The sequence below is a fragment of the Perognathus longimembris genome, chromosome 17 (assembly GCF_023159225.1).
Source record: "Perognathus longimembris pacificus isolate PPM17 chromosome 17, ASM2315922v1, whole genome shotgun sequence".
Lineage (NCBI taxonomy): Eukaryota > Metazoa > Chordata > Mammalia > Rodentia > Heteromyidae > Perognathus > Perognathus longimembris.
Genome location: NC_063177.1, coordinates 13,888,851 through 13,907,434, shown reverse-complemented (window position 1 = coordinate 13,907,434; position 18,584 = coordinate 13,888,851). Strand labels below are relative to the sequence as shown.

Here is an 18,584-nt window from a genome sequence, read left to right as displayed (position 1 = left end):
CTCAAGGCTAACACTCTACCACCTGAGCCACAAAGCCACTTGCGGCTTTTTCTGCTTATGTGGTACTGAGGAATTGAACCCAGGGCTTCATGCATGCTAGGCAAGCACTTTACCACAGAGCCACACTCCCAGTCCAGAGCCTCGTGTTAAAACCCCAATACTGCTTCAAAATAAAGGCCAAAGAAGGATGAGTTTAGATTCTATGCGAATACCGCACCATTTATATAAGGGACTTCAGCACTCTTAGATTCTGGTGTCTGCAGAGTGTCCTGAAACCAGTCTCCCATGGATATAGAGGAATGACTGTTTCTCAGAAGAGCCAGCTGAGCCCCTGAGATGTTAAGACTCCAGCTCAGGGTTATACTGTGAATAAGGGACAAAGACAAAATCAAAGGAAAAAGAAACTGCATCTTCTACCCACATGGAGCTCATTCTCCAAGGCCTCAGAGGTCCTGTGCCTCTGTGGCTCAGCTGACAACTGCACTCACCTCTTGGGTGGGCTGAGGACAGAGGACAGATCTGGCTGGTACAACCTTACCACTCCTGCCCTGCCCAGGTGGCCCTGGATGTGGTAGAGGAGATCTGTTCTGAGATGGCCTTGACGCGTCCTGAAGCCTTCGATGAATACGTAATCTTCCTCGTCACCAACCAAGGTGAGCTGTTCCCCCGGACTAAGCATGCTGGCTCTTTCTTACCACCAGGCTTTTGGCCACGTGGGGGTCCTGAACCCATTCTGAAGGCTACTTTTTTCAGGAAGCCCTAGATCCCCCTTTGGAAGAACCTCTATTTGTTCTGAGCCCCTGTGCCTTTTCCCTACCCCATTCTTTGTTTTACATTTGTCTGTTTTCCCTTCTGAACTAGGAGTTAATGGAAGACAAGGCCTTCTTTGATTCCTCCCTTTGTCCCTCAGTGCCCCTCCAGCCCTTCTTGGTAAGAGGACTCTGTCCTCAAGATCCTTGTATCCTAGGAAGCTTCATCCATAGGCCCAGACTCCAGGAACCTATAGTGCTAGCATTTGCTGCAGATACTCATGGTGCCACAAGGGCTGCCAAAGTTCTCACCAGGCTCTCTTCCTGAGGGCTCCTGGAACCCAAGAGGAAAAAAGCCCCATCTGCTGCATGCATCCTCTAGGTCATGGTCTTGCCTCCCTCCAGCAGCTAGTCAGCTCCCACCACCTCCAGCCAGTCCTCTCCATGCTATCTTGGACCGTGTGCCCTTAGCCCGATTTGCCACGTTCAGCAGGGACATAGGGGAGGGGGAAGCATCTAACAGATGGTCCTCATAACTGACACTTACCAAGCAGATACTATGTGCCAGGCACAGTTTAAAACATAATACTATAAGCTGGGCATTGGTGGCTCATGCCTGTAATCCCTGTTACTCAGGAGGCTGAGATCTGAGGATTGTGATTTGAAGTCAGCCAGGGAAGAAAAGTCTCTGTGAGACTCTTATCTCCAATTCACTGCCAGAAAACTGGAAGTGGAGCTGTGGCTTAAAGTAGTAGAGTGCTAGCCTTGAGCAAAAAAGTTCAGGGACAACACATACACACACACACATATATTATTATATCAATATTATATTACGTATAATATATTAATATTATATATAACTATAAACTTCTCTCCTTTTTTGTAGCACTGTAGATCAAATCAGGGCCTTGTACATGCTACACTATAATCTAATTCCCACCACAAACGTATAGACTATTATCATTACCACTTATGGATAAGGAAACCAAGACCAGGAAAGGCAGTATTCATTTCCTTGGCTGCTGTAACAACCTATCACAAACTCAGTGGCTTGCAACAACATGGATTTATTGTCCTGTAGTTCTTAAAGTCAAAAGTACTGGGAGGACAATGTGGTCAGGGCTGTGTTTCTCCTGTAATCTCTAGAAGACAATCCATTTCTTGCCTTTCCTACCTTCTAGAGGCTGCCCTTGGCTCCTGGCTCCTTTTTCCATCTGAATCCAGTAGTGTAGACTCTTTCAATGCTGCTTCTCCTCACTCTATCCCCATACCTCTCCTCTGACTCTGATCCTATCTGTCTCTTAATAGGCCCACCCAGATTAAAATTCCTTCTGCTATGAAAGTCACAACTCCAGGTATTAGGCTGTGGACATCTCTGGAAGATAAGTGACTTACCCAGGGTCACACTGTGGAGATGTGAAGAAGGCCCTCTAGTCAGTCGCAGTATTCTAAACTCTCAGTCTCATGCCAAGCCACCCTTCTCTAATAAGAATTTTACTGAAGGGGTGAGATGGTGAAGACATATCAGTGCAGGAGAGAAAGATCTTGCACTTCTCTCCTAGGCTTAGACCCCAGCCTTTCCACTCTGTTCCCATAACCAGGTGTCCAGTGATGGGTCTCTTCTGAAGGAAGTTGGAAGAAAGGCTTGTCATGAGCTGAGTGAGGCCTGTTATACTTGTTTGTCCCTAGCCACCTCCGGGAAAGAGCCAGCTTTTCCCTGAATGTAATCCAAGGTCCTTTCCAGACCCAGGCAGGCTGCCCTCCAAGACACTCCTGAGCTCCTTCCTTGGGAAAAGTGGCACATCACTTGTACCTTTGAGTTGCAGTTATTCCCCTATGTGGTGATCAACACTTCTATGCCTCATGGTGTTGCCTCCCTGCTGAGTTTATGAGGAAGGTGTGGCCTCGGGGAAGTGGTGTGCTCAAACTGACACCTTGCTTGGCTGACAGGTTGAGGTTTGCACACTTGCTCTGCACAGGTACACATATGTGCACAAGTGTGCTTCATTCAGCCCTCCTCCTCCACTTTAACAGGCCAGCATGTGTGCCCACTCAGCCGCCGGGCCTACATTTTGGACGTGGCTTCGGAGATGGAACAGGTGGATGGTGGATACATGCTCTGGTTCCGGCGAGTGCTCTGGGATCAGCCGCTCAAGTTCGAGAATGAGCTATATGTGACCATGCACTACAACCAGGTCAGCACACCCAGCATCCCCCTTGCTGCCCTAGACCCTGTGGGCTGGTGTGAGGAAGGGGTAGTCCATGCAGTCAGACACCACAAATGCCACAGTTGGGGTTTAGGAGAACTGGTGTCAAAGTTTAAGCCATTGTGTATGGAATGAGCCAATTCACTGTTGTGGCCACACGGTGTCGCTGTTGGAGCCTAGCCTGTACCATCTCCTCAAGAAATACAAGCTGGGTGCTGGTGGCTCATGCCTGTTATCCTGTTATACTCAGGAGGCAGAGATCTGAGGATCGAGGTTCAAAGCCAACCTGGACAGGGAAGTCTGTGAGACTCTTTTCTCCAATTAACCACCAGAAAACTGGTAGTAGAGCTGTAGCTCAAAGTGGTAGAATGTTAACTTTGAGCAGAAAAGTTCAGGGACAGAATCCAGGCCCTTAGTTCAAGCCCCATGACTGACAAAAAAAAAGGGGGGAGGCAGGGAATGTGGCTTAGTGTAGAATGTTTGCCTAGCATGCATGAATTTCTGGGTTAATTCCTTCCTCAGTACCACATAAATAGAAAAAGCTGGAAGTGGTGCTGTGGCTCAAGTGGTAGAGTGCTAGCCTTGAGCAAAAGAAGCTCAAGGGACAGTGCCCAGGCCCTGAGTTCAAGCCCAGGACTGGCAAAAAAAAATCTGGTGCAAGTTTTTTTTTTCTATTGAACACCTGTGCACACCATAGAGTTTGTGCTCTGCTTTTACCAACCTATACTTTTCCATGTTAGGAATTTCATTGCCTTGAAGGCTACTGCCTTGCCAGCTCCATCTCTGATGCCAAAAAAAAGCCATGGACCATCTTATCACAAAGAGATATGACTGGCATGGTTATAATTGTCTGTCTCCAGCCTCTACCAGTGAATGCCCTGGTGTGTACCTGCCTGAAAGCATCTCATGCAACTGCTCCCTGCAGGTCCTGCCTGACTACCTGAAAGGCCTCTTTTGCAGTGTGCCGGCCAGCCACCCCAGTGAGCAGCAGCTACAGCAGGTGTCCAAGCTGGCTTCACTGCAGCACCGCGCCAAGGATCACTTCTACCTTCCCAGTGTGTGAGCACCGTCTACCCATCTCAGTCAGAAGGACGGGCACCCATGCTTTTGCATCCTACTCCTCACTTTTCTCATCACTGCCCACCCCAGTCCCCCTCAGCCTCCCCATGGCACCAGGGAGGCTGTCTGGAAGAGGCTGTCTTGGCCTTGGGGCTGGAGTCCTCCCAGTCCCCATAGGGGCTGAGACTCTACCTCCCTTTCATGACAAGTTGCTTCCAGCTGCTGTCTATAGCACAGAACAAATTTAAAGACATAAAACTGTCAGGACACACATACCAAGTGGTCCAAGAAATACACACAACTATGCAGATTCAGCCACAAAAATATTTATTACAGAATTGCTCATGACAGCAAAAGGTTGAAAGCAACCTCAATATCCAGCACGATTCATTAAGTTCGTTTGGGGGAGTTAGCCTGCACTGATACTTTCAAAGTTATGATCGGTACTCACAGTGTAAATCAGGCACACCTAAACTTTTGGTCTCAAGACCTTTTAACTCTCTTGAAAATACGACCCCAGGGATAAAGGGCATAGCTCAGTGGGAGACTTTGCCTAGCATGGGTGAGGCTCTGGGTTCCATCCTTGGCACTGCAACCAAAAAGCAAGGAAGGAAACAAGGAAGGAAACGAGGAAGGAAACGAGGGAGGGAGGGAGGGAGGGAGGGAGGGAGGGAGGGAGGAAGGAAGGAAGGAAGGAAGGAAGGAAGGAAGGAAGGAAGGAAGGAAGGAAGGAAAGGAGAAAAGAAAAAAGTGAAGAGCACCTTCCTAGCAAATACAATTATCTCAATACGACCTCACACACATTAAAAAAGACATGGAGTATGGCTCAAGTGGTAAAGCATCAGCCTTGAGCAAAAATAGCCAAGCGAGAATGCAGGACTGTGAGTTCAAGCCCCAGTACTGGCACAAACACATTAAAAAAAAATGGAAGAAAAGAAAAAAGAAAGAATAAAAATAGGACCTCAAATTGTGTTTATGTAGAGTATAGATATTGATGCATTTAAATATTAAAACTGAGAAATTTTTTTTTGCCATTCCTGGGGCTTCAACTCTGGGTCTGGGCATTGTCCCTGAGCAAAAAGCTTGCTCAAGACTAGTACTCTACCACTTGAGCCACAGCGCCACTTCCAGTTTTTCTGCTTCTGTGGTACTGAAGAATCGAACCCAGGGCTTCATGCATGCAAGGTGAGCACTCTACCACTAAGCCACATTCCTAGCCTGAGGAAAAAAAAACATTACTCATAAATTTAAACTTAGGGCTGGGAATGTGGCTTAGTGGTAGAGTGCTCGCCTAGCATGCACGAAGCCCTGGGTTTGATTCCTCAGAATCACATAAACAGAAAAAGCTGGAAGTGGTGCTGTGGCTCAAGAGGTAGAGTGCTAGCCTTGAGCAAAAGAAGCCAGGGAAAGTGCTCAGGCCCTTAGTCCACGTCCCACTACTGGCAAAAAATAAAAAATAATTAACTTAACATGGTGGTCCACACCTAAAGTGTGGACCTACCTGAGCCCAAACAGTTCAAGGCCAGCCTGAAAAATATAGTGAGAACACACCACCTTAAAAAATAAAACCACAACAAAAATTTATTAATTCATTTAAAAATAGAAATAACAAGGCCAGGGCTGGGAATATGGCCTAGTGGTAAAATATTCGCCTTGTATACATGAAGCCTTGGGTTTGATTCCTCAACACCACATATATAGAAAAAGCCAGAAGTGGCACTGTGGCTCAAGTGGCAGAGTGCTAGCCTTGAGCAAAAAGAAGCCAAGGACAGTTCTCAGGCCCTGAGTTCAAGACCCAGGACTGGCAAAAACAAAACAAAAGAAATAACAAGGCCATCCCATGTTAATACAAGTAGAATTTGGTGAAAAATAACTGAACGGCACTCTGTGTAAGAAGTCTGGTGCTGGGGAACATTTTGCAAAGCCCTTAGCCCTTTCCCACTTGGCTTGGCAGAGGATGGCTAAATCCACAGACATGCTTGTGCAGTCAGTCTGCTAGTTCCCCATATCATATACCTCAGATCTCAGCTTCCTGAGTAGCTAGGATTGCAGTGTGAGCCATTGGAAACTGTATCTAAAGCTCTCTTTATGTCATAATTGTAAACAAGAAGACAAAGAATCTCCTAAAGCTATCATTCTAACCTGGATTTAAAATAATCATTGAGTTTTTACTTTTTTTTTTTTTTTTTTGAGATTTTTGAGTCTCTGTGAGATTTCCAGGAGGGTGTAGCTATGACATCTGCTTTGCACTTTACCTGCTGCGGTGGGGATGCAGAGTTGGGTGGGTGCTCAAACCTCCTGTCCCCCCATATGCAGGCGAGAGGTCCAAGAGTACACCCCAGCCCAGCTTTATCATACAACGGCTGGCGCAGCCTGGCTCAATCTGGTCAGCCAGCACCGGCAGCAGACACAGGCGCTCAGTCCCCACCAGGCCCGTGCCCAGTTCTTGGGTGAGAGTTGGGCATAGAGAGTTTGGGAACATGGTTTGGGGGTGGGAGGCTCTCCTTAGGGGTCTCGGAGGGAAGGGGTAGAGGCAACTTTTTCGAATTCATGCTGACTGAGCCGCCCATCTACCTAATATGTTCCTGAAGACCTCCCCTGGGTTGGGGTTGGGGATGACAGGGTAGAAAGCCAGAAGCAGGAGCTGCAGGTGGGAGGTGGAGAAGCCTGAGCGGTGGGAGGGGAAGGAAGAGGGCCTCTGCTGTCTTGTTGTGTGTCTCACAGTAACACCCTTTCCTCACCACAGGCCTCCTCAGTGCCTTTCCTATGTTCGGCTCTTCCTTCTTCTTTGTCCAGAGCTGTAGCAACATCGCTGTGCCAGCCCCCTGCATTCTCGCCGTCAACCATAATGGCCTCAACTTCCTCAGCACTGAGACTCATGTGAGCGGCCTTAGACTGGCCTGCCTGCAGTTCCCCTGTCCCTTTTACCCTGTAGTCTCCTACTTCTTCTTGGGGTAGCGGCACCCATGGAGGCCCAGACTGACCTCTTAGCACATATGTGATCTCTGGCAAGTCTCTTCTGGCCCTGTAGGGGAGAAGGGAAGGTGGGAGGTGAGGTAAGAGCCACACCAAGCCCGCAGACAGTGTCAGCCTGTTCAAACTATGGAACCAAATACAATAGTTTGGGCAACTCACCCAAGGTAAGGAGGCTGAAAGCCCAAGGTCAGGGTGGGTGCCTATCTGGCCTCTGTTTGCCTTGTAGATGGCCACCTCTCTTTATGGCCTCCTGGCCTTTCCTCTGTGTGTGCATATTCCTGTAGTCCTTATATGTGCCCAGCCTTCCTGTTAGAAGGGAGGCTGCCATAACTGATTAAGGCCCACTGCAACAGCCTTATTTTAACTAAATCATCTCTCTTTTACTTTTTTGTGGTTCTGGGAATCAAACCCAGTTTTATGAGTGTAAGGCAAACCACTCTCTCTCCCCTAGTCTCTTGATCACTTTATTTTTTTTTGCCAGTCTTGGGGGTTGAACTCAAGGCCTCAGTGCAATCTAGCACTCTACCACTTGAGCCATAGCACCACTTCTGTCTTTTTCTGCTTATATAGTGCTAAGGAATCAAAACCAGGGCTTCATGCATTCTAGGCAAGCACTCAACCACTAAGCCACATTCCCAGCCCCCCTTGATCACCTCTTTAAAAGCCCTACATCTAAATATAGTCATGGTCAATGTACTGTAATTTCACATAGGAATTTGGAGGGACATAACACAACCTATCACAAATAGGACTTATAATCCCCTTAGTTTTTTCTCCCACAAGTGGATGCTGATGCCGGGCGCCAGTGGCTCATGCCTGTAATCCTAACTACTCAGGAGGCTGAGATCTGAGGATTGTGGTTTGAAGCCAGCCCAGGCAGGAAAGTCCATGAGACTCTTATCTCCAACAAACTACTCAGAAAAAGCCTGAAGTGTCGCTGTGGCTCAAATGGTAGAGCACTAGCCTTGAGCAAAAGAAGCTCAGGGGGCTGGGAATATGGCCTAGTGGCAAGAGTGCTTGCATCATATACATGAAGCCCTGGGTTTGATTCCCTAGCATCACATATATAGAAAACGGCCAGAAGTGGCACTGTGGCTCAAGTGGCAGAGTGCTAGCCTTGAGCAAAAGGAAGCCAGGGACAGTGCTCAGGCCCTGAGTTCAAGGCCCAGGACTGCAAAAAAAAAAAAAGAAGAAGAAGAAGAAGTAGAAGCAGCAGCTCAGGGAGAGTACTCAGGCCCAGAGCTCAAAATTAGCAACAACAACAACAAAAGCTGACACAAGGATTCCAGGGCTGATGGCTTATTTAGAGGTGACCAGCGGGACACTAGAGGAGGTAGGAGGTGGGACAGGCAGGGAGAGGGTACATATGAGAACTGCCAGACATGGCATGGACATGGCTGAAGGCCAGTCCACCTGGGACAGCTGGAGACAGCTTCTAACATACCCTTTGTGTATTTCATCTCTCCTGGGGGAAAGGTGGTCCCAGGACCCACTACTCCCCACCAGTCAGTAGTAAAAGCTTCTTCCTGTGACACCAACTCTCCATTGCTTTTGCTTTTCCTGCATGGAGTCTGTTTGCATCCTGAAAAAAGCGTATGGAAGCAGCATGGATGTGACAGGGCACTAACAGCATCCATTATACCCCTATATCCTAAGCATTCATAGTCGTGTCTGGCACACTATAGATTCATCATCAGTATTTGTTGAATGCACAGGCGAGGAAATAGGTCTAGAGAGGTTGAGTGACTTGTTTGAGGTGACACAGCAAGTACGTGAGGAACTGGGATTTGATCCATGGCCTTCTACCTTCTCCTGATCTGATTTGCAGGGAAGGGACTGATTCTGGCCTTTCTTCCTCCACTCCCAGGAGCTGATGGTAAATTTCCCCTTGAAGGAGATCCAGTCTACACGGACCCAGAGGCCCACAGCCAACTCCAGCTACCCTTATGTGGAGATCGCGCTGGGCGATGTGGCGACCCAGCGTGCTATGCAGCTGCAGCTGGAGCAGGTGGGCCCTGTGTCACTGGCCAGCCTTATCCCCCAGGCCCTAGGTTCCTCATTCCAGGCACTGGGCTTTTCTCTGGGCCTGGCTGTGGTCCAGGGAGCATCCAGTGCTGGGGACAGAACCGCAAGTCATCATGGCTCATCCAAGGAAACCTGCTTGACAGTGAGACTGTAAGAAAGAGCCCAGATTGCGAACCAGAGACATTTGATGGGGCCTGGAGGTGGGGGGGGGGGGACTGGCGACAGTTAAAGAAGATGGACTTCCATGGGACACTAGGGAAAATGATGCCCATTGGTCCTGTGCCTCCTTGACTATGGCTGTCCTTAAAAAGGCATGGTGGTGGGCTGGGGATATAGCCTAGCCTAGTGGCAAGAGTGCCTGCCTCGGATACACGAGGCCCTAGGTTCGATTCCTCAGCACCACATATACAGAAAACGGCCAGAAGGGGCGCTGTGGCTCAAGTGGCAGAGTGCTAGCCTTGAGCGGGAAGAAGCCAGGGACAGTGCTCAGGCCCTGAGTCCAAGGCCCAGGACTGGCCAAAAAAAAAAAAAAAAAAGGCATGGTGGTGGGGCTAGGAATGTGCCTTAGTGGTAGAGTGCTTGCCTAGCTTGCATGAAGCCCTGGGTTCGATTCCTCAGCACCACATAAACAGAAAAGGCCGGAAGTGGTGCTGTGGCTTAAGTGGTAGAGTGCTAGCCTTGAGCAAAAAGAAGCCAAAGACAATACTCAGTCCCTGAGTTCAAACACCAGGACTGGCAAAAAAAAAAAAAAGGCATGGGGGTGCGGGGTGATGGTGGTTCATATCTGCAATCCTAGCTACTCAGGAGGCTGAGATCTGAGGATTACAGTTCAAAGGCAGCCTGGGCAGGAAAGTCCATGAGACTCTTATCTTCAATTAACCACCAGAAAACCAGAAGTGGCAGTGTGGCTCAAATGGTAAATCACTAGCCTTGAACAGAAGAGCTCAGCGACAGCACCTAGGCCCAGAGTTCAAGCCCATGACAAAAAAAAAGTCATGGGGGAGGGAGGGCACTAGATTCCTAAAACCAACATGTCTACCTTTTTCTACCTCCCCTGTGGGGACCAGGGCCCAGAACCCTGCCCTCTGTGTCAAGGTTGATTCCCTAGGGAAGAGAAGAGGCCTCCACTGCACCATCCCTACCACTGGGGACAGGGACTTGGGCCCAGGCTCTCCAGTGTTCTTCCCACTATACTTCAGCCCACATCTGCCAGGAATTATCCATTTCTCTTGGCAGTTTCAGGCTCCTGACTTGTCCTGCACCCCAGAACAGAACTCTCTGTTCTCTTCCCTCAATTCATACCCCTGTACCTGCCACAATGCTCATTCTTTGGCTCTTTCATGATGCCTTCTCTCCTGAATGGTCTCTACAAGCTGCTGAGTCTGAGCTCTCTCCCTGTCCCTCCTCCCCTAATCTGGTCCTTAAACTTTCTAAACCATCTCTATTGTGATGGACCCCATCTCATAGACACTGTTTGATTGTGTTTTTTTAACTGTATTTTTTTGTCTTTTCTTTTTTGGTACTGGGGTTTGAACCCAGGATGTTGCACTTGCTAGGCAAGCGCTTTGCCACTGAGCTACATCCCAGCCCTCATAGACACTGTTTAGTTAACAGGGATGATGCCTCGGGCCTCCTCTCTCCATGAAGGTGTGAACTCTACCCCATACCAGCTGGGAGTGCTGGGGCTCTGGCTAGCTGGACCAGGGCTGACCCTGGGCCTCAGCCTTTTCAGTTGCAGGATGGGGGTAACAGTGCTTCTCTCTCTCTCTCTCTCTCTCTCTCTCTCTCTCTCTCTCTCTCTCTCTCTCTCTCTCTCTCTCTCTCTCTCTCCAGTCCTGGAGCTTGAACTCAGCCTGGGCACTGTTCCTGACTTCTTTTTGCTCAAGGCTAGCACTCTGCCACTTGAGCTACAGCACCACTTCTGGCTGTTTCCTATATATGTGGTGCTGGGGAATCAAACCCAGGGCTTCATGTATACAAGGCGAGCACTCTTTCCACTAGGCCATATTTTCAGCCCACAGTGCTGTCTCTTAAGGACAACTTTAAGGGTTGAAGGCAGCTCTCAGGATGAGATCTGGCACAGGCAGTGATGCTGTCATCACTTTGTCCCTATTGAAGTAGCTTCAGTTACCCAGGAAATCCCTGGGAGAATCCTTAGCACTGGCCTTAGTCTAAGAACCAGACTCAAAAATTGATTTCCTACAATGCCTACCCTGCTCCATGTGGGAACTTTGAGGTAGACACCATAGTGACACATGATTAGACCAGTTGCCTTTTATTGATTAGACTAATGGAAGGGTTACTGGAGATCAAACTCAGAGCTTTGGGTCTGCTTTGTGTATACTAGGCCACTCCCCTTGTGCCTTGGACTGTTTCTAAAATCTACAGGATCTATGTACAACAGAATCTCATTGAATCTTTACACAGCTTTGCTAAGCAGTTAAACATAGCCCCTACATATAAGGCCACTGACACTCAGAAAAGTGAAGTAACTGGTGCTGACCACACAATTCACAGGCACCAGAGCCAGCCACAGTCCTCTGCTTGCTGTGGCCCAGAGCCCAACATCCCTTCTCCCACACTGAGGGTCCCTGCGCGAAGGCTATCTTGCATGTACCACCCCAATGTGAATGCTGAACAAGGCTTAGGTGGTCTAGATTCTCACTGTGTCCCCGGCAGGGTCTGGAGCTGTGTCGAGTGGTAGCTGTGCATGTGGAGAACCTGCTCAATGCCCGGGAGAAGAGGCTCACTCTGCCCCCCAGTGAGATCACCCTCCTCTGAGGCTGCTGCCAGCCCTGCAGCTGCTGCCCTTTCTGAGCCAGTGACCCTGCTTACAAGGACCTCAACCCTGGACAAGACTTAAGGAGCCAGGAAGAACAATCCATCTCCCCAAAACCCAAGAGAACAGACCCAGAATTGGGAGAGAATTGCTGATGTGTCCTGGAGTCAAAGAACAGAAGGAACTTTCAAATGTTGGTCCAAGATGTGCAGAAAGCAAGACCTGGGGCTTTCTGCCATTTGCCTGCTGCAGATGCTGCCTTGACTCTTGGGAGGGGAACGCCCTCCTCCAGGGCCTTTGGTTAACTCAGGACTTGATGCTCAGATATGCCCCAGCTCCACATCCCAGCCCCCATGTATCCATCCTCCTCAGGTGTTCCACCTTGTGCTATGACCACCCCCAGTCACTTCTGTGTGCAAAAAGGTGTGCCAGGCAGCTCCTCCACAGAGCCAGTGAGTTACTGAAAAAGAAGCCTGAAAGAGGCAGCAGAAGGTGGAGTCATAGCTGGGCTGACTCACTGCCTTTTGACACATCTGTCCTTATTCTTTTTTGCAGATTCCTGTCCCCCAGTCTACACTCCCTGGACCCCAAATTCCCTGGATGGGCCACACAAGCTTTAAGAGTGAGGTGCCTCCACTATCTGGATAAATCCTGTACAGAGATAGGGACTAAGACATCTTGGAAAGGGCTTCTTAGAGAATAGTACATAGGAGATGGGTTTTGGAGGATACATAGGAGTTTGTTAAGAATAGAGGCAAGTTTTCTCTCCTATCTGCTGTGTCCCTGGGACTCTTCAAAGTTTCTGCCTATGCCTGTGAGTTTTAGTGTTTCTCCTATTCCTTCTTGCAGTAATTTTAAAGTTCCAGGTCTGACATTGATCCCCTTGGAGTTGGTATTTGTGCATGGTGATAAATGGGGATCTACTTTTTGTTTTCTGCATATGAATACCCACTTTTCCCAGCACCAATTATTGAAGATGCTATGTTCCCATTTAACAGCCAGAAAGCAAAGACATAAAAGCAAAGATGTAAAACATGACAGCAAAGAGACACAACGGATTCTCCTCACCACCAGGAGTTAATCAGGGAAAAAAGCATCTCAAATCTCCCATTAACTCTGGAGCAAAAGCGCATTATTGCCAAGTGCTCTTTAGGGAACAGGCATCACTGGACCAGAAGCTATGGCAGTGGTTGCTGGGAGAAGGCAGGAACCTGGAAGTAGACATCAGTGGCTTGACTTACTTGTCTGCTGTTGGGTGGTTCTGTAGATAACTGCAGTGGGACTGAAGTCTCACCGTGTAGGTCAAGCTGCCTTAAACTCAGTATGTAGTCTCAGACTGGCATGAAACCCTCAATCCTCCTATGCCAGCCTCCTGAGGACCAGGATTGTAGGTGTGCTACCACACCTGACACTTTCTACTTTTTTAATACAGAGGAAGCCAGTTCACCATGTTGTTGGCAGCTGTGGATACAGCTAATGCCACACCCCTGTGGGGTTCAAAGAATTCAGTTTAGAGGAACCAAAGAAGATGACCCATGAGGAATGGAGGGAGAATAAGGAGCTAGAAGAACAGCAGAAACTGGGTAATGCTCCTGTGGAAGTGGACAAAGAAGGAAAAGATATAAACCCACACATCCCTTAGTATATTTCTTCCGTACCTGTGATACATCGATCTATCGAAAAGACCCACCTTAAAGCATCAAAGGCCACAACCAAAGGAACAAAAGCAGCTCAATTCATCTGGAAAAGGGCACAAGAGGGGTATCAAAGACAATTCCATAGCCACCAAGCACCACAAAGGCACCTGCCAGAACTGTGGGACCCTGATGCATGAGAAGGACCAGGAAAATTGGCGCCAAATTTACCAGCATTAACATAGCCCCAGACAAGCATGTCCAGCCTCAGCTGATGTTTGACTATGACAGGAAGAGAGATCACTGGAATGGCTACAATCCAGAGGAACACATGAAAATTGTGGGAGACCATGCCAAAGTTGACCTGGCAAAATGAACACTGAAAGCCCAAAAATACAAGAAGAATTAGCCTCAGGAAAATTAGTGCAGCGAGCTCATTCTCAAAAACACCGGTGGGGGGAGAACAAGAACCAAATTCTCAGACAGAAAAAGATGACAACAGTGAACATGAGGACGAAGATAAATACGCAGGCAATATAGACATGCCTGAGCGGAATTTTGACTCTAAGAGACACATTATGGTCCAGAATCTAAGGATTCAAGAAGACATTGCAAAATATTTGAGAAATTTAGATCCAAATTCTGCCTACTATGATCCAAAAACTAGAGCAATGAGAGAAAATCCTTATGCCAATGCATGCAAGAATCCTGACGAGGTGAGTTGTGCAGGAGATAACTTCATCAGATACATAAGAGATACCATTTCAATGGCTCAGACACAGTTGTTTGCCTGGGAGGCCTATGGCAAAGGCTCAGAACTGAGTGCACTGGCAGGAAGATCCTATAAAACTAGAACTGTTGTATAAGTCCTCCAGAATAAAAACAGAACTTCAAAGAACACCAGAAAGAAAGCATCCTGGAAAAGTATGGCAGCCAAGAGCACCTAGCTCTTCTCCAGCTGAGTTGTTTTTATCCCTGATAGAAGACTATGTAGAGAACTGGAGGCATGCACTGTCACCAAGGGGCAGGAATGGGCGGTGCCTGTTCCAAGTATGAGGAGGTTGTGAAGATTCAGGATCACACACACACATCTGGGGACCTTATTGGAAAGAAGGCCAATGGGGATACAAATGCTGACACTCTTTTTTTCAAGTATTCCTATTGCACTGGAGAAGCTGGGAAGGAGACTGCTAACTCCAAGGAGTGTGTGATAAGTGATGAGGCTGGAGAAGAGTTGGTAAAGAAATCACAGACACTCGTGGAGAAAAACTAAGAAGGGGCTGGGAATATGGCCTAGTGGTAAAGTGTTCATCTCGTATACATGAAGCCCTAGGTTTGATTCCTCAGCACCACATATATAGAAAAAGCCAGAAGTGGCTCTGTGGCTCAAGTGGCAGAGTGCTAGCCTTGAGCAAAAAGAAGCCAGGGACAGTGCTCAGGCCCTGAGTTCAAGCCCCAGAACTGACAAAAAAAAAAAAAAAAAGGAAAAACCGGGGCTGGGGATATGGCCCAGTGGCAAGAGCGCTTGCCTCGTATACTTGAAGCCCTGGGTTCGATTCCCCAGCACCACATATACAGAAAATGACCAGAAGTGGCGCTGTGATTCAAGTGGCAGAGTGCTAGCCTTGAGCAAAAGGAAGCCAGGGACAGTGCTCAGGCCCTGAGTTCAAGGCCCAGGACTGGAAAAAAAAAAAAAAGGAAAAACTAAGAAGAAGAAGAAAAAGAAGCACTGTGATAACAAAAAGAAGAAACATGAGAAGTCAAAAAAGGAATCGGGATTGGGACTGTGGCTTAGTGGTAAGAGTGCTTGCCTAGCATGCATGAAGTCCTGGGTTCCATTCCTCAGTACCACATAAGCAGAAAAAACTGGAAGTGGCTCTGTGACTCAAGTGGTAGAGTGCTAGCCTTGAGCAAAAGAAGCTCATGGACAGTGCCCAGGCCCTGAATTCAAGCCCCAGGACGTAGAGCCCCTGTTCCCCGTCAAGGAGATCATGAAGATTGGTGAGAGAAAACGGCCATACAACAGCATATATGAAACTTGGGAGCCCACAAAGGAGGAAATGGAGGCCTACAGAATGAAATGTCAGAGGCCAGATGACCTCATGGCCTCTTTCCTTGGACAGTAGTAACTGGTCAGAGAAAATCATCCAGGATACAGTCCAGCCTGTTCCCACAGCTTCCCACTCATCATCATAGCTAGAAAACCCCTGATTGGTCCTTGTTGCCTGACTTTAATAAAACATTCAGAAGTCTCAAAGAAAACAAAAATAAAGGCAAGAGTAGTCCTAGGAGAGAAAATTGTTCCCTGTTGGTATCCCTAGATTGAAGGTGGGGTAGGAATGCCTATCCTAGGATAGTGTATAACAGAATAAGTCCTTTAATACCTGTCATATAAATAAAAGAATAACTAAATGAATGTGGTGAGAGTGTTGATGCTTTGGTGAGCTTGGCTGAGGAATTCATAGGCTTGGAAGCATGAGGATGAAGAGGTGGATGGGATGTAACTCCAGGAGTCGTGCATGATATCAGGGGAAGGCTTGGTTTACTCAGCCATTTACTGCTTTGAAAGTATTAGTGCCAGGCACTGGGAGTTGCTTATTGCTGGATAATTGCAAACTAGATGTTCCCTGTGAGTGAGAGCTGGCAGGCAATAAAGGGAAGCTGTAGTCCCTAGGAGGCCAGTGGCAGGGTTCATTATAGATTTAGGATTCCATCCCAAGGTCATGAGGAGCCCTGGGAGATTTCCAGTGAGAGTAGGGGAGGAGCAAGCTTCTAGGGTGGGTACTGGAGGGAATGGCTATACTGCAGGAACCAGAGAGGCTGTGGAGGGAGGAAAGGGGGCTAGGAGGCTCTGACATGAACCCTGCTGGGGGGGGGAGTTGATAACTTGGGAGAGGAGTCTGGATCCATCAGACCACCCCAGGACAGAGGGGTCAAGGAGCCCTTGACACAAATGCCAAAGCTGTTCAGCTTTGCCTCACTGCTCCAGGGTGGCTTTCCCAGGAGCAGGCTGAGGTAAGAGAAGAGGCCAGAAAGTGTGTTGTTGATCACATTGCCACAGCCACCGTGGTATGGCTTCCAGTGGCTTGCCTAAAATGGCTCCTGGGATTCTACCCTTAATCCTAGTGCCTGGTTTAGCAAGGGTCCACAAAAGAGCCTACTGGAGCTGCCTCCAAAAGAGCTGCCTGGAGATTTCCTTGCTGTGTCTCCATTTCTCAAAATGTCATGGAGTGGTATGTGAGAAATGTATACACTATCTTTACCCAGAAACCCTTTCCCTAGTCACCTGTGATGTTTGGGGAGGAAAGGATGAAGACGAAGAGAGGTCTTTTGGGTTTTAGAATACAAGTGGGTCACTGTGTGACAAGCTACTTGGAAGTGGATCCCCTCTCTGTTTCTTTTCTTGTCAATAGGGAGCAAGAACAGAGACTTTGGGAAAAGTGTTTTCTAAGTGATCATCTTTATGTCCATTGTGGGATGCAAACGGATGTTGGGGGGCCCTATGTGCCAGGTCATGTGTATATACGGACCCATTTGATCCTCAAAATACCTCAATAAGATGAGCACTGTCATTAACACCATTGTATACATAGAGAAACAGATGCCCAGAGAGGTGAAAGGACTTGCCCAAGTTCACACAGTCACTATGCAGCTTAGTGAAGATACAAGCCCAGGTAGCCTGGCTTTTTTTCCCACAGAGCATCTGAGAGTAGAGGGCTCTGGCTATAGAGCAGATGGTCAGGCTGGGGGCGTGGCTCAAGCGATAGAGTGCCTGTCTAGCAAGTGGAAGCCCTGAGTTTGAATCCAGTGCTGTGCACACCCCCTCCCCCAAAGAAAAGCATATAAAGAGCTAATCAGGAGGCTGAGATCTGAGGATTGCAACTTGGAGCCAGCCTAGGCAGACAAATCCAGGGGACTTTTGCCTTTACTTAACTAGCAGACAGCCAGAAGTGGAGGTGTGGCTCAAGTGGTAGAGGTGCCAACTATGAAAAAGCAAAAACTGAGAATCTGGAGTTCAAGCCCTGGTACAGTACACAAACAGAGGGAGAAACACATGAAAGCTTTGACGTGTATGTGTATGTGTGAGGTGGATATATGCCTCAACCTAGAGGAGATTCTTGTTTTTGTATAGATGGGTGGACTTGGGGTACTTAGCTCTCTAGCAAGCAGTGAAGTTCAAGTGCACTGAGCTTGTGGAGAGCCACTCCTCCCCCTATTTTCCCATCTTGTAGGTAAAGGGCTCTGCCCAGGTGGGTATGGCTTAGATAGGACTGATCACCTGGCTTTGGCCTTGCCCACTGGCCACATTCTCACTGTTTGCAGCTGCTCTTCTTCCTCAACTTCACCAGCTTCACCAGCTGCACCCCCCGGGGTTGCACTAGGAAAGCTCAAAAGCCTGCTCCATTTGCCCTGCACCTGGCTGCTACGGCTTAAGTAGGTAGCCAGTGACCGTGGCTGGCTTCTCATCCCACGAGCCTTGCTAGCTTAATCTTGTTAAGTTACCACACCCTCAGTAATACGGACAGGGAAAGTGAGTCCCAGCCTGGAGATGGGGAGTCTTCTCTGCTTAAATATTCACGATTTCATTTCACGCTCGCGTTCACCTTATGAGATGGGTACTTCATGTTCTACCCTATCTTACAGACCAGAATCTGGGAGAACTGCTAGACAGAAGTGACTGAGCCCCAATAAATCAAATCGAAGGACGTGAGAGAAAGGGACTGACGTTCCGGGTGGGAGAAACGGCCAGGGCAAAGGTCAAGAGGAGGAGCGGGTCTGTTTGTGGACCTGGCAGTGCACGGGCGAGGCCGCCGCGACTCGGTGAGGACCGAGAGTGGGCCGAGGAGGCGAGGCCGGAAGGGGCCTGAGCAGAGGCCGGGAGAGCCAAGTACAGCAGCCGGACTTTACCCTGGGAAGTTCCCAGCAGAGACCTCTATTTGCTGGGGCTGCTCGGAGCCTCCCGGCAGGGCCACGCCTTTGTTCTCGCCCTCCCCTCGGCTTGGAAACTTTAGAACCATCTCTAGTAAACATCCACAGAGTGGTAAACTTGCTCCGCTGATTTATCTTTGAGTCATCTCCACCCCCGCCTCCGAGAAGCGGTCCTCTCCCTCGGCAACCCGGAAGAGCGGGGCCCCGCCCCAGTGCGCGTGCCCGC

At 48.6% G+C, this 18,584-nt stretch overlaps 1 protein-coding gene and 1 pseudogene across 1 annotated transcript in view; both read left to right on the top strand.

Annotated features, from left to right (window-relative positions):
- The window catches only part of Myo15a (myosin XVA), a 51,336-nt gene extending 39,363 nt beyond the window's left edge, over positions 1-11,973 (top strand). The window contains exons 58-64 of the mRNA XM_048365491.1: positions 557-653; positions 2,784-2,944; positions 3,882-4,015; positions 6,332-6,465; positions 6,762-6,895; positions 8,859-8,999; positions 11,696-11,973. Of these exons, the coding sequence (XP_048221448.1) occupies positions 557-653; positions 2,784-2,944; positions 3,882-4,015; positions 6,332-6,465; positions 6,762-6,895; positions 8,859-8,999; positions 11,696-11,797 (903 nt within the window). The 3' untranslated portion in view covers positions 11,798-11,973. The remainder of the gene's footprint in view (positions 1-556; positions 654-2,783; positions 2,945-3,881; positions 4,016-6,331; positions 6,466-6,761; positions 6,896-8,858; positions 9,000-11,695) is intronic.
- A 1,011-nt stretch (positions 11,974-12,984) lies between these two features.
- On the top strand, positions 12,985-16,903 carry LOC125365436 (annotated as a pseudogene).
- The last annotated feature ends 1,681 nt before the right edge of the window (positions 16,904-18,584 follow it).